Below are 12,927 nucleotides of genomic sequence, written 5' to 3'. Positions count from 1 at the left end.
CCGCCTTGACATAATACCATCACTTTTGTGAACTGCATCCCTGGAAAGTATTTTGGTAATTTACCATGTCTGCGGCCACAAAATTACATAAAACTAGCTGGTGCGCCCTGCGGCAGCTGCAACAATACAGAACTAAGGGTAAGTAACACTTATTAGGAGCCCTTTTATTGACCAATGATCGAGAAAGTTGTTTACATAATGCCGGTGGTCATTCACGTTCAGCGGTGCTTTTCGGCCAGTGATGGCGGTTCGTTGATGTCTTGGCGGAAAAATCGCTAGAATTTATTTAGATCGCAGTTCAATTTAATTAACTTAATAAACAAAACTATACTATAAAATACAACTTTCAACTTACAGCCAACTTTAGTGGCAGTTCTGCATCGATAGCCAAGCGGAATGACCTGTTCAACCAGGAGCAACGCCGTCAACGGGATGCAGTGGGTCGAATCGATAAGATCGAGGTGCGGTATCTGGGACTTCCGGAGGATGTCACTCTGGTGATGAACGGCAACATCTCAACGCCCTTCAATTGTGCCCAGCATCTGAGTGAGGGGCACTGTAAGCGATCAGCACTGGCCTTGATCGACGGCAGTGTGCCCTGGGATATGCACAGACCCTTGCAGGAATCCTGCACTCTGCAGCTGCTTAACTTCCATGTTTCCGAGCCACACGTGGTCAACAAGTGAGTGTTGTACTACATATATAATGGTATATTTATTAAACTTGCGTATGTTGTTTACTTTTAGAGCATTCTGGCGCACTTGCAGCTTTATGTTGGGAGCCGCCTTGAACCGCGCTTTCAAACCGGAGGCCAATCTTCAGCTCCACAGCTTTCCTGGACCCAACAGTAAGCCAAATCACTTTTTAGGATTTAAGATTAGGATATTTTTAATAGGTTTCTTCATTCCCCTTTTAATTGAATGCAAATTTCATAAATATAATACTGTCTGTGATACTTTATAAGCGAGATTTATTATAAAATTAGTCTTATGACATTTCACAGTTAAATCAGGAAGCTTTGTCCACGACATTGTGCTGCAAACCCAGAACTGGGAGCCAGCAAAGGAAGAGATGCGCGCCCTTTCGGCAGAGATGGTTAAACTGGCTGCTCAGGATCTGCGCATCGAGCGTTTGGACGTCCAACAGGATTTAGCCCAGGAGATGTTCAAGGATTCCAAGTATAAGAGCGAACAGTTGCCCAGTATTGCGCAGCAGACGAATGGAAGGGTCACCTTATATCGCCTGGGGGATCACATCGACATCTCACGCGGTCCAATGGTGGCGTCTACCAGCTTTTTAGGGAAATGCGTCATCTCGGCTGCTCACAAAGTTGCGGAGGAGGGTCCCTCTGGTGCTTTTTATCGCATTCAGGGCGTTGCACTGCCGTCTGGCTTCCAACTGAATCATGTTGCATTTGGTGTATTGGAGGAACGTTCTAAGAAACCTGTGAGTATATCTCGCCGTTTTTCGATAAAGAGTTGTGTCACAAATTTAAAACACATTTTAGAGTCCCGCACGCCTGCCCAATGAACCATTTGAGGAACAACAACAACTGCAGTTATCTTAAAACGTTCTTTAATATTTAAAACTATACTGTAAGTGTTAAAAAGTAAATCATTAAAGAGCGTCCTAATGTTACAACAAAGAAAATACGTCTTTAAAAGGATATGAGCAAACAAAATTGTGCTTTTATCAGTTTACTTACAAGCTAACTATCTTATGGAATGAAATTCTGGATAGCTCGTATTATTTATAGATTTAGCATTCGTAAGGCAGAATTTATATAACAGAACACTTTGGTCTTATTTCATGATGTAATGATTCTATATTCTTTTAATTGCCAATGCTAAGGCTTCTCTTTTTTGCTCACAGTTCTTTTATCTTAATTCTTTTTTTTTTTTAACATTTATATTATAATATTTAATCTTCTATAACACTAAGAAAGGTGCTGTTTAAATCATATGTAAAGCTGACCACAGACTAACATTTGGTAACGATTTCATTTTCAACAAGTAAGGCATGCTTAAAGAAGCAAGAGAATCAGAAATTCCACAGAAACATATTTTTAAACTACTATCTACAATAAGAAAACAAAATCAACATAGATGTTTGAGATTCGGAGTTATTCTTTAAAAGCTCTTGAACAAGCCCTCTAAATCGTGCTCATTAAGGGCAATAGCCAACATAATCAGTCCACCCAGAAGGATGCCAAAAATTTGTATAATTATACCCTTTGGATCTTTGGCCATCTCCGGATTGTGGGCCACACTCATTGTGGGCACCAGATCGGCAAAGGCAATATACAGGAAGGAACCAGCGGTGGCTGCATAAATCCATTGGGTCATGCCATCTCCAATTCCCGCAATAAACAGGCCCACGGACATGCCCACAAAGCTAAGAACTGAGCTAACAATGTTCATATAGACGGCTCTTCGCATGGAGACACCTGTTTGGAGCAACAGTGCGAAGTCGCCCAGTTCGTGGGGCAACTCATGGCAGAGAACGGCAAAGGCGGTAGCAAATCCAGTGACCGGATCACTTGCGAAGGCTGCACCTATGGCCAGACCGTCGGTCAGATTGTGCAAGCCATCTCCGATGATTACCATAAAGGCTACTGGGGTGAGCGGTCGATCGGGGGTCTTCTCATCCAGATTGGCTTCCTGCAGCATCACATTGAGCTCCCGAGGAGCTGGCAAATCAATAGCATCCTTCGCAGCGGGCTTTTCCATATGTCCATGACTGTAGCCGTGGCTGTGACCATGACCATGGCTATGTCCATGACCTGGCTTGGTTCCCTTTAGCAGCGGAATCAAGTTCTCCAGCATATACATGAATAGTGCCGCCAGGAAAGTACAACCACAAAGCAGAGCCGCCTCATTGCTATGTTTGTGATCAGATTCCAAGGGATTGATACCAGTGACTTCCTCCTCGTGCTTTTCCTCCTTGAAAAGAGCATGGGGGAGCAAGTGCATCAGGGCATCGCCAGATAAAGTACCCACAGCGATGGAAACCAGGAACTTGAGAATTTCCTGATAGGCAGCCGACTTCATCAAAGGAACCAGAAGAATGCCCAGCAATCCGCAAGCGGACAGTATAAACATGGTGATGCTGGCATAGATCCAAGCTGAATCGATACAGGTAAGTTATCTTGTATATCAAAGTATAATTATAGATACCTACCGTACCATATCTTCTGGTTCTTATCGTTAAGGTTTTCTGATCGTGCAGTTGGTTGCTTGCAAACTCCATTATCGATCTGGGCTAATAGAGCTGGACAGAGTTTCATAAAAGCTCGCGGAGTGATCCGCACCGAGTTGATGAATTCGTTGTATTCCTCTTCCGAATTGTGGATGCCATCAGTTGAGCTAACGTCATTCTTAATGAGCAGTGTTCGGTAGGCAATGTTTTTGTGGAGATCGTTGTGGTTCACGATGAGGGAAAGCAGCGACTTTGGTGATAAGCAAGCGGCAACAGGTTCTGAAAATAAAAAGTTTAAAAGAAATGTGATTGTAAGAAACAGAGGAAATATTCCCTGTTTTAAGTGAAAGTCTAAGGTATAAGCACCTTAGTAATGTGTTTAGAAATTCTTGTTGCATGTGAATTACTTCTGATTTTGCAGTTTGCAATATAATATGTACGTTATGCATTATTATAAAGCTTGGCTGGGTTCACATTATGAACAGCAACTGTTTGTTCTAATTTAAACCTTTTAAGCACTTTGTTTATAATGCTAGGTATGGGGAATTTTCTTTTTCCCATGTTTACACTCATTCTATGGAAATAGCAAACGTATTTCTTCGATCCCGACACGTTGCCCTCTCCCCTCAGTCGATGGTTATCCAATTCGCATGTGCGAACTTGCCATTAATCCAGTCGGCTGTTTAGTGTTAACTTTATATGGGACAACGTTGTAATTATTGTGTGCACTTCAATTAACTGTAAGACTCAGCCAACAAAAATAAATAACAAGCGTACCGACCGATTGAGGCCTGTTTGTTTCTCGTTTTGTAAATGTATCTGAATTCGTTCAATTGTTGTTTTCCTTTGGATTTCCGCATCCATAATGCGTCCGTTTATCGTGCTATCGCCCTGTTTTCGTCGCCTGCTGACAATGATCTTTCCTACCTGCTGATTTACGGCTACATTTACGGCCCAAAAGGAGAAAGAAATCCGCATCTGATACTAACTATACATATGTACGTGCATGGTAATGATAATTTATGCGACAAGGTCACGATCACAGACGGAACTTCCTATCAACCAAATGAGATGGCATGGAGGATGGGATGGCATAATTGAATTGATGATAGACCGGTCGCCTTGCACTTGGAAATCGGCCAATTGATGGAAAGAGTCGAGTCGAGTCGAGGGCTTTATCTATTTATACTTCCATTCTGGTGCGAATGCGACATTCTGCCGGCCTCAATTTTGTATTGTGGCACAGGTGGCTGGTGTTTTATTAAGTTTTTATGCTTGTTATTAACTGCCAGTCAAGTGAGCTTTAATCCGCGCATTTCTTAGAATTTCTTTGCATTTATGAAATCTGGTGAACCCGGATAAGTTTTAAAACAAACTATCTTAAGGTTTATAACCATGTTGTCTATCCTGCGTAGCTTAGCTATTATCATTCATAGCTGATGGTCGGCAAATACATACAGTCATACGGTTGGAAGTAGAGTGCGAAATCTCCGACCATAAAGATAAGACTGGGGCACATCTTTGTTAAACATTAAGCGACGCCACCACTCACCAGAACTCTCCCTCGGATGTCGGTGCTTGGAGTCATGCATTTCTAGGAACTCCGGAATCTCGTTCTCCGACTCCGACTTTGAGCGATTGCCACGAGGAGAGATTTGCAGCTCCAAAGCTTCCTCGTCGGTGGCATTGACTCGTGTCGGCTCAAAGTAGTACGTGACATTTGTTTCATGCGGCATCTCGTTGGAGTATCCCTGAGGTCGATGCTGATCGATCGTGTGCGAGGGATCGAATTGGATTTGACCCAAGTTCAGGCTGAACATCAGATGCTCAAGACCCTGGAAAATATTTGAGTTCCTCATTTACTTGACTTTTAAAGCAGAATTATTAAATAGAACTAATAAATATATTTAATCCTATAATACCTTCATGGCAGCTTATTTAGAAAGCACTTAGACGTTATCTGGAAGTTTTCCAAGATACAAAACCAAAGTAATCTCATAAAACAAGTGTGATTTATATAAAGCAGAAGTTATTGTAAGGCGCAAAATAGAAGTAAACTATTTAATGATAAGGACAGATAGCATTATGCTTCAAATATAGTCAAACTATTTTATTTTAAAGATAACTAAGTATTTGATAATAGGTATTAAAATAACTTTTGCAAAGATAAATAGGCTTAAAAATATCTATGTACAAATGCTCCGAAATTTTGATGATTCATTAGTTTTAGATAATTGCGATTTCCCTAAACTATTTAAACAGTAACTGCAACCTTGGAGTTATAAAAACCATTTAAAAACAGCAATTAATCTCGAAGTAGCTGGAGCAAACGCAACAAAACAACTGCCAGCTGTTTTGTTTTCGGTGAGCATTCTGAAATATTTTTCAAAAACAAACCTTAACCTGCTGCACATTTTTCGTAGTAGCTATACACAAAACTTCACGCCCACAAATCGATCGCATTTGCTATTTATTTAACTAATTTGTCAAAGTAAATACTTTGGCTGCGATCTATCACCGATAATTACTTGATTTACTTGTCAACGTGCCAGGCAATTATATTTACATCTGAATTCATTTGTTTATTGTTATTCCTCCATTCTGTCGCATATTTGCTGTCGCTAAAGTGGGTGGAGATTCCCCGGGGCGGTGGTGGTGGAGGCCCATCTAATTGCCTCGACAGCCACCTGTCGCCGGGGATCGGGGCGTGTGTCCGGCGTGTGATGAGTGGCTCCAAAGAATTGCCCAGATTCCCAAGATCAGGATGGCATGGAATTTGCATATGAACAAACATTAGACACACACGCGCTGGCACAAAAAAAAAACTATTTATTATGTAGCTCATGAAGCCACCAAATGGCGGTTTTTACTTTCATTCAGCTGAGATTTGTTTGTGTGCCAAGTGCGCTATATGTAATCAAATTTGGAATTTTAGAATGATGATAGAATACTAGACGGTTGGGTGGGCATGGGACATGGCACATGGGGCATGTGGCATCCAACCCTTAATGTTAGTATGCCGAGTGCGTAAAAAGTAAACACATTTTTAGTAGCGGCTCGCCATTCAAATGGACACAGCGTATTGCGTAGTCCATACGCATGAGTAATGTCAATTGGCTCCGATTGTTCGGAATCGGACGGACTATAGCTTTGGAGTCCATAAGCATAACGATCGCGTTGCGAAAGTTGCGCTTGGTGTTTTTTTTTTCTTTAGTTTCGTCAGCTGCGCCGGCTACTAGATGCCCATATCTAGTGTGCCCATTGGAAGGAGGAGCAAGCAGTCTTATCGGGCTTATCATCTCCTAATCTCCGACGTGGATTTAGAAGGATGTCGTGGGCGGGGGGTTGGTGTTGTTGGTCGTGTTGATGCTCAGGTCTCGCGTACTGTACATCTCACTGTGCTCGTTAGTCTGGATTTTGATTAAATTTATGATAATGCCAGCAATAAAAGTCTACGTTTTGTATCATACGAAGTGCCTGCGGTCTGCCCACTGTGTTATAAAATTTCTGCGCGCATATAAAGTTTACAACCTTTTAAGAGTGACGCGATAATAGATGTTGAGAGTGTTTTGTTTGCCCGATCCAGTCTCAAGTTGGCCAGAACACAATTGTTTCACTTTCACAATGCCCAAATATTTGATTAACTCTAATTCATATGAGACCCCTCCCCCACACACATTGTTTTTGTTGCTGGCCCAAAAAATGACAAAAAGAAGACACCAACTCTCTAATTTTTTGCCATAACGCTAACCGCAAAAGCTTTGTCCCGTGTCCGACTTTGTTTACCTGTGCTCAAATTACGCTCTTGTGTGTGTTTACAAGGCTAGTTCGATGGTTTATTGGTTATTACCTCAAAGTTGATTGTCCCGCCATTGCCGTATTTTTGAAATATCTGCGCCACGTATTCGTTGTATTCCGTGGAAGCCGGCACTGTTTTCAAAAATAGCGAACCCAGGCAAATTAGGGTTAAGACTAGCACCTGCTTTTTGGCCATCGTAATGGACTGAACACTCAGGTGGTGGTAGATAGTATTTCTCTATCGTTTTTCGTTTTATTGAACCCGATTATCTACTGGTCACTCGTCATTTCACTGGGGACTTCACCGGGATTTCCTCGAGTTTTCACAGACGCGTGCGATCCGTAACACTGCGACCAACTACCGATCCCGTTCAACGGTCTTTTGAAATGACAGTTTCGCCCACGCAACGTTTTATACGACTTTCGGTTCGGCGAGCGCCGGCGCGCTCTCCTTTCTCCCTCTCTCCTTCGCCCACTGGGCGGGCAACTCATCGCTCTGCGCACTCGCTACAAACTTAACTGCCATTCGGATTGAGCTTCCGAAAAGCTTTCGCCGGACCATCAAATTTGAGCGCCAAATGTGGCTAAGGTCGGTTAACCTGTACGTCAGTTAAACTCAAATTAGAAAATGTATTCGGTTTTGAAAATACAAAAATTTAATTAACGCTTTTATTTTATAATTTAAGAAATTTGCGTAATGATATTATTAAGCAAATATATGTTGATACAGATATGTGTTCTCTCTCTTTTTTTTTTTTTTTTTTTTTTTTTTTTTGAGGTTTTTGAACGATGATGTTTTTATTATTTGATCAACGCACTGTTACCCATGCGGCAACTTAATTTGATCTGCTTAAATTATTTTATTTTACAATATGTCTTGGTTACTTAAGACTAACAGATTTTTAATCCTAAAAATGATAGGGAGAATTATAATAGCTGATATAACATAATAATTATTATTTATTTGATTATTCTAATGAATTTTAAAACTAAGACTTTCTAGGTCAAAACCAGGTCAGGGAAGTCATGAGGGTGGTGTCGCTTGAGTCTTCTTTTGACTCTAGTCCGAGGGTCAGCATTGACCACAGCTGCAGTTCCTAGCTTCCTTGCTAGGCTGTTGGGGTTTCTCTCTCTAAGAACTATCCGGTAGATTGTAACTACGACGAAAAGGATTGCATACCTAAAAGGCGCTTTCATTAAGTAGTGAGTTATAGAATTCGATGGACTAGCAAAAAGAACTAGAAAATAAAAATGTTATAAAAAATTAATAAATATTGCGGGTGATGATTAAATATATACTAAATAATTGGGTTTATACCTTACTTCAAAACCCCGAAATATAGTTATTATTAAATGCGTTATAATGCTCCCAATTACAGCCCACTTCGCAAAAAGTAATAAGATTAAATACTCATCTAAGTTTAAATTGTTTATTATTAACTTTCTTATACAAAACAAATTCGATTTTTACATTTCGCAAAAAGTTGCATCAATAATAATTATTACTTACTGAATAAGCTCCTAATTACTTGTATAATATGTAAAAATTGGTTCGCATTTTGTATAACAGGCATATTTCTGCTTTCGACGAGGAACTCACTTTTTTTGGGTTTGAAATATACAATACAAATATAGCTAACAAATAATATTAATTGAAGCAGGGACTTCCCTACCAGAATGCATTTGAGTTATTTACAATAACACTTTCGTAATGTTGTGCGTAGGTTTTCAAAATTTCGCGCTTCTAACCTATCTTATCGGTAAATTGAGACTTATCCTAACTACAAGATATTCCCTTCTATAGTTGCGTTGATCGATACATCCACAAAAGGCACTCTCTTCCCAAAGTCGTAGAGTCCTGCAGTCCTAGTCGAACTTCTCCTGGTTGGGCATACAGATGAAGAACTTGGAGCACCACAGGTTGATCGCCTGCGAGGTGTCCGCCAGCCATTTCACCGGTTTGTGGATGGTCAGATAGTAGACCGGAATTCCAGACAGTATAATGATCGTTCCGATTCCTACCACATATGGCGTCTGTGTGCAGGAGAAGATGACCAGGAACAGGCAGACGATCAAGTAGATGATGGGCAGCGCCAAGTTGACCTTGATGGGTCGCTCCGTCTTGGGTTGCTTGTAGCGCATCCACAGCAGTCCGGATACCGAGATCAGCGTGAACAACGCCTCCACGTAGCTGACGTAGTTGATTAGTACGTAGACGTCCTCGATGAAAAGCAGGAGCAAGGTGAGCACGCCCTGGGAAATTAAAAAAAACATGATAATTAGATAAAAACAAATATTTATAGATTCTTTACTTCGGTTAAGCCCCTAACTTACCAGGAATATCAGCGAGGGCACAGGTGTCAGGCAATTAACGTTAATCAGCGAAATGGCGGCCGGCAGATGACCATTCCTTGCACCGACGAAGAAAAGACGCGAGGAGGCGAAGATCGCTCCATTCAGCGAACCAAAAGTGGAGCAGGCCACTGCGAAGGGCATAATCCAGGACATATAGCCCAGCATCTTGTCGCCGAAGGTGACTGCCACTGCATCTGACGAAAGGATCTCGTCTGGCGAGAGAACCGAAAAGTATGCAATATTCGTGATCATGTAGATGACCGTGACCACCGGCATTGAGATGCAAATGGCCTTGGGCAGGTTTCGATACGGATCCTTGAGCTCCTCCGTTACAAAGTTCAAATAGTTCCAGCCGGAGTATGAGAAGAGGCCGCTATAGAATGCCAGGGCTATATATCCAGGATCTTGCAAGCCTCCCGAGAAGGGATTATCCCAGTGCTCCGTGTTTCCATCGAACAACCACCAGACTCCGGCGCCTACGATTACCAGGAGGGCAACCACCTTGGTGCCCGTAAAGATGTCCGTCACACGCGTAACCCACTTAACATTATAGCAATTGATAAGCGTCAGCACACCTAGGGTGGAAGATCAAGCAATTAGTCAATATAGTATATCCCTAGTCTCACCACCGATTAGCTATCAGCGAATCTTACATATCATGGCAGCCGCCAGCAGCTGAACAGCTTCAATGGGCGCGTCGCAGGAAGGCCAAAAAGGTTTCAGCAGATATATGGCGAAAGTGAGAGCCGTAATCGCATTGCCCGTGGGCACCAGGATCAGCAGGGCCACCCACAGATAGAGGAACGCAGGCAGAGGACCAAATGCAGTGCCTATATAGGCATAATCTCCGCCCGATTTCGGTATCATCGTGCCTGGAAAAGTCATCTTATTAGTTATAGTAGAAAATTTGCTCTTTACAGCGTAGTTTATGGGGTACATCCAAAGAGAATAATGTTTAAAAAGTGATTAGCCTTATAGAGTTATAGAGAGCAAACGTTGACAATCTGATAAGCATGACACAGTTCTGCCAAAGAATTCTACAATTATTCTAGAGTCTTTGGTTCTGCTAATGCTGGAGGTATGTATTTTGCCTATCTAACGAGGGTTGTTCCAGCAGTTGGAGAAAATTTGGAAATGCTTTAAAAGCATGTGCTAACTATTCCATTTATTACGACCATCATAGTAATTGGTGATAAGTTATTTTATTTGCTTTATTATGCAGTACATAAAGATTTTTGAAACTTTATTTAGTGTTTAAATAGCTCATAAACATGTTTGACAGTAAATATTAGAAAAAGGTAGCATAAGTATTTGATTTTCAAATATATGTATGTATGTTCAATAATTCTGATCAGATCAGACATATTGAACTTATATTGATATTTCGAAAGGCAAACTCCAAACATATGCTAATTTGTGTCTGCCGAAAATGTATGGTAATGACTGTCTGCCTGGCTGATTTTTTAAAAAACGTGTTTTAATAATGATTACAAAGCCTTAAGCAAAGATGACGTAAAAGAAGAGAAAAAGCGATAAGACATTTTTGGTTTCTCTTAAGTTTTGTTGTGGATCAAAGATTTTAAGAGAGTTCCATTCAAGTTCTTATTTGTTTTCATATCGTGAAAAGGTAAATTTATACCTTCGGTCATATATGTATGTAAGTTTCAAAGAGAGGGTTGATAATTTGAATTTACCCCAGGAAACAAAGAACACTCGCTGTATTTCCAACAATATAAATATATTTATTCCTCAAAAAGCATCCTATTCTATTAAAGCATCCTGTACTTTTCTGAAAGGGCTCGAGTGCTAATTAGTTGATAATTGAATGTTTTGTCTGGTCCACTATCAATTCTAATTCATCATTTTGCTGGGGAACTGGAACTGATTTGGTTTGTGTGTGCCACTTGAAGAGGCATTTTCAATGGGGCCGAGCTAATTCCATGCCTTAGATGTGTCTCCGGTAATTGGTTGGAGTAGTTAATCTAAAAAGATTCTCAGTTCGAACAAAAGGTCCGAGAGTCTTTCCGCTTCTGTCTCTTGGATCTGGGCCGATTTTAATTGGAAATAAGCTGAATTTTCCTGTTATTTCTGTTTCTTTCTACAGTACACAAAATTAGTGCTGTTTAGTTTTAGCACTTTAAGTAACACATGTTGATTTTAAAATACGCAAATCATAATCTTGAACTCATCTTTTTTCTCTGTGCAGTACTAGTGCTTGTTGCTAGATATATAGCTTATCTCTGGCCTTAACCTCTTTAGCCGATTAGTACTGACTTAAGCATTCTGGCCGAGCAGAGCTCTTGTTCCAGTTTTTTCTTGAATTTTTGCTGTGTTTGCTACAGGTGCTTGTCTTACACCTATGTAAACAACTCCCCCACTCCATCCACGGACACATGCCATATGTTGACCCACCGATTGCTGTCATCAGCGGGAAGCAATAACTGCCAGCTCCGCAGAACATTGTTTGAATGGGCGTGGGCTCATTATCGGAAAAACAAAAAAAAACCGAAAAATTCCTAAAGCTACCCCCTTACATGGAGCATTACTCACCCAATTCGGCGTAGCATAGGGCGCCCACCATGCTTAGCACTCCGCTGAGGACCCAGACGATGAGGGATTGTCCTATGGAGCCGGAGAACTTGAGCACTCCCTTAGGACTCACGAAGATGCCGGATCCGACAATCACACCAACGATGATGGCCACTCCATCGAGCAGACCGATCTGCTTCTTTAGCTTCACCCCGGAACCCTGACTGCCGCTGTCCGCCGTGGAATTATTGGGTTCCGCCGGAGGAACCTCGAACACCTGGCGGGGAATCAACGAGTCGCTGGCCTGAACTCGCGCCATTTTTTGCTCGGAAGATATGCGACGTTTTTTATGGGTGGTTCTTGGAATACGGAATTCGTTTTGAATTTGTATGCTGTTATAGGGTAACTTTTCCGATTTACACTGACTGGCCGTCGTTATGTACACAAGTCCATTGCTTTTATCGGGGGTTTCTTGTACTTTTCTCGGTGTCTTTTTTTTTATCAGCACACACTACACATGTGCCAGCGTGGAGCTTCCAATACAGTTCAGTTCGTTTGAGTCCACATGGTTTTCATTTGTTTCTGTTTTTTTTTCGATTTCAGTTCTGTTTTATTCGGCACTTCACGCTCCTCACATTTGTCAAGGGCTCGCTCTATTTATTCAAAGCCGATAAGGTGTGTTCTAACACGTGCTTCTATCATGCTCATCTCTTCGAAACAAGATGAGATGGGTATGATGAAATTTGGGAAACCGTAAAACCGGAAGATCCGACAGAATATCGAATGGAACGCACTGCTCGCGACGCGCTCTGAGTTCAAACTAAGTTTGGAATACGAATTTACCCCCCTTTATGAGCAAACAACGGCTGTCGCTCGCTCAACTTGGGCTTTGCATTTGCCTGGTTTTGTTATTCCGTTTAGGTAAGGCGGCGCGAAAAGCGGCTGCTGCTCTCTCGCGCTCTTTTGGGCCATAAACATTTTACCTGTTACCTGGCCAACCAACCAACTTTCCACCGAAACATGCAAGACGCCTCAAACATTTCGCTA

At 41.6% G+C, this 12,927-nt stretch overlaps 3 protein-coding genes across 3 annotated transcripts; 1 reads left to right on the top strand and 2 right to left on the bottom strand.

The window, feature by feature from the left end:
* The first annotated feature begins 21 nt into the window (after positions 1-21).
* On the top strand, positions 22-1,650 carry LOC6605720 (39S ribosomal protein L39, mitochondrial). Its single transcript, XM_002030500.2, has 5 exons — positions 22-138; positions 358-682; positions 747-847; positions 1,004-1,446; positions 1,508-1,650. The coding sequence occupies exons 1-5, from the start codon at positions 66-68 to the stop codon at positions 1,565-1,567; spliced, it is 1,002 nt and encodes a 333-aa protein (XP_002030536.1). The 5' UTR covers positions 22-65; the 3' UTR covers positions 1,568-1,650.
* Positions 1,559-7,374, bottom strand: LOC6605719 (zinc transporter ZIP10). Its single transcript, XM_002030499.2, has 4 exons — positions 7,049-7,374; positions 4,751-5,033; positions 3,181-3,477; positions 1,559-3,124 (listed from the first exon to the last, which is right to left on the bottom strand). The coding sequence occupies exons 1-4, from the start codon at positions 7,190-7,192 to the stop codon at positions 2,130-2,132; spliced, it is 1,719 nt and encodes a 572-aa protein (XP_002030535.1). The 5' UTR covers positions 7,193-7,374; the 3' UTR covers positions 1,559-2,129.
* Positions 7,375-8,412: 1,038 nt separating this feature from the next.
* LOC6605718 (Y+L amino acid transporter 2) lies at positions 8,413-12,713 on the bottom strand. Its single transcript, XM_032718619.1, has 4 exons — positions 11,902-12,713; positions 10,005-10,223; positions 9,331-9,926; positions 8,413-9,249 (listed from the first exon to the last, which is right to left on the bottom strand). Exons 1-4 carry the CDS (start codon positions 12,197-12,199, stop codon positions 8,863-8,865), a joined length of 1,500 nt encoding a protein of 499 aa, XP_032574510.1. The 5' UTR covers positions 12,200-12,713; the 3' UTR covers positions 8,413-8,862.
* Between the last annotated feature and the right edge of the window lie 214 nt (positions 12,714-12,927).

The sequence above is a fragment of the Drosophila sechellia genome, chromosome 3L (genome assembly GCF_004382195.2).
Source record: "Drosophila sechellia strain sech25 chromosome 3L, ASM438219v1, whole genome shotgun sequence".
In the NCBI taxonomy this organism is placed as follows: Eukaryota; Metazoa; Arthropoda; class Insecta; order Diptera; family Drosophilidae; genus Drosophila; species Drosophila sechellia.
Note: the sequence above shows the minus strand (reverse complement) of the source record. Positions and strands in the feature narration are given on the sequence as shown.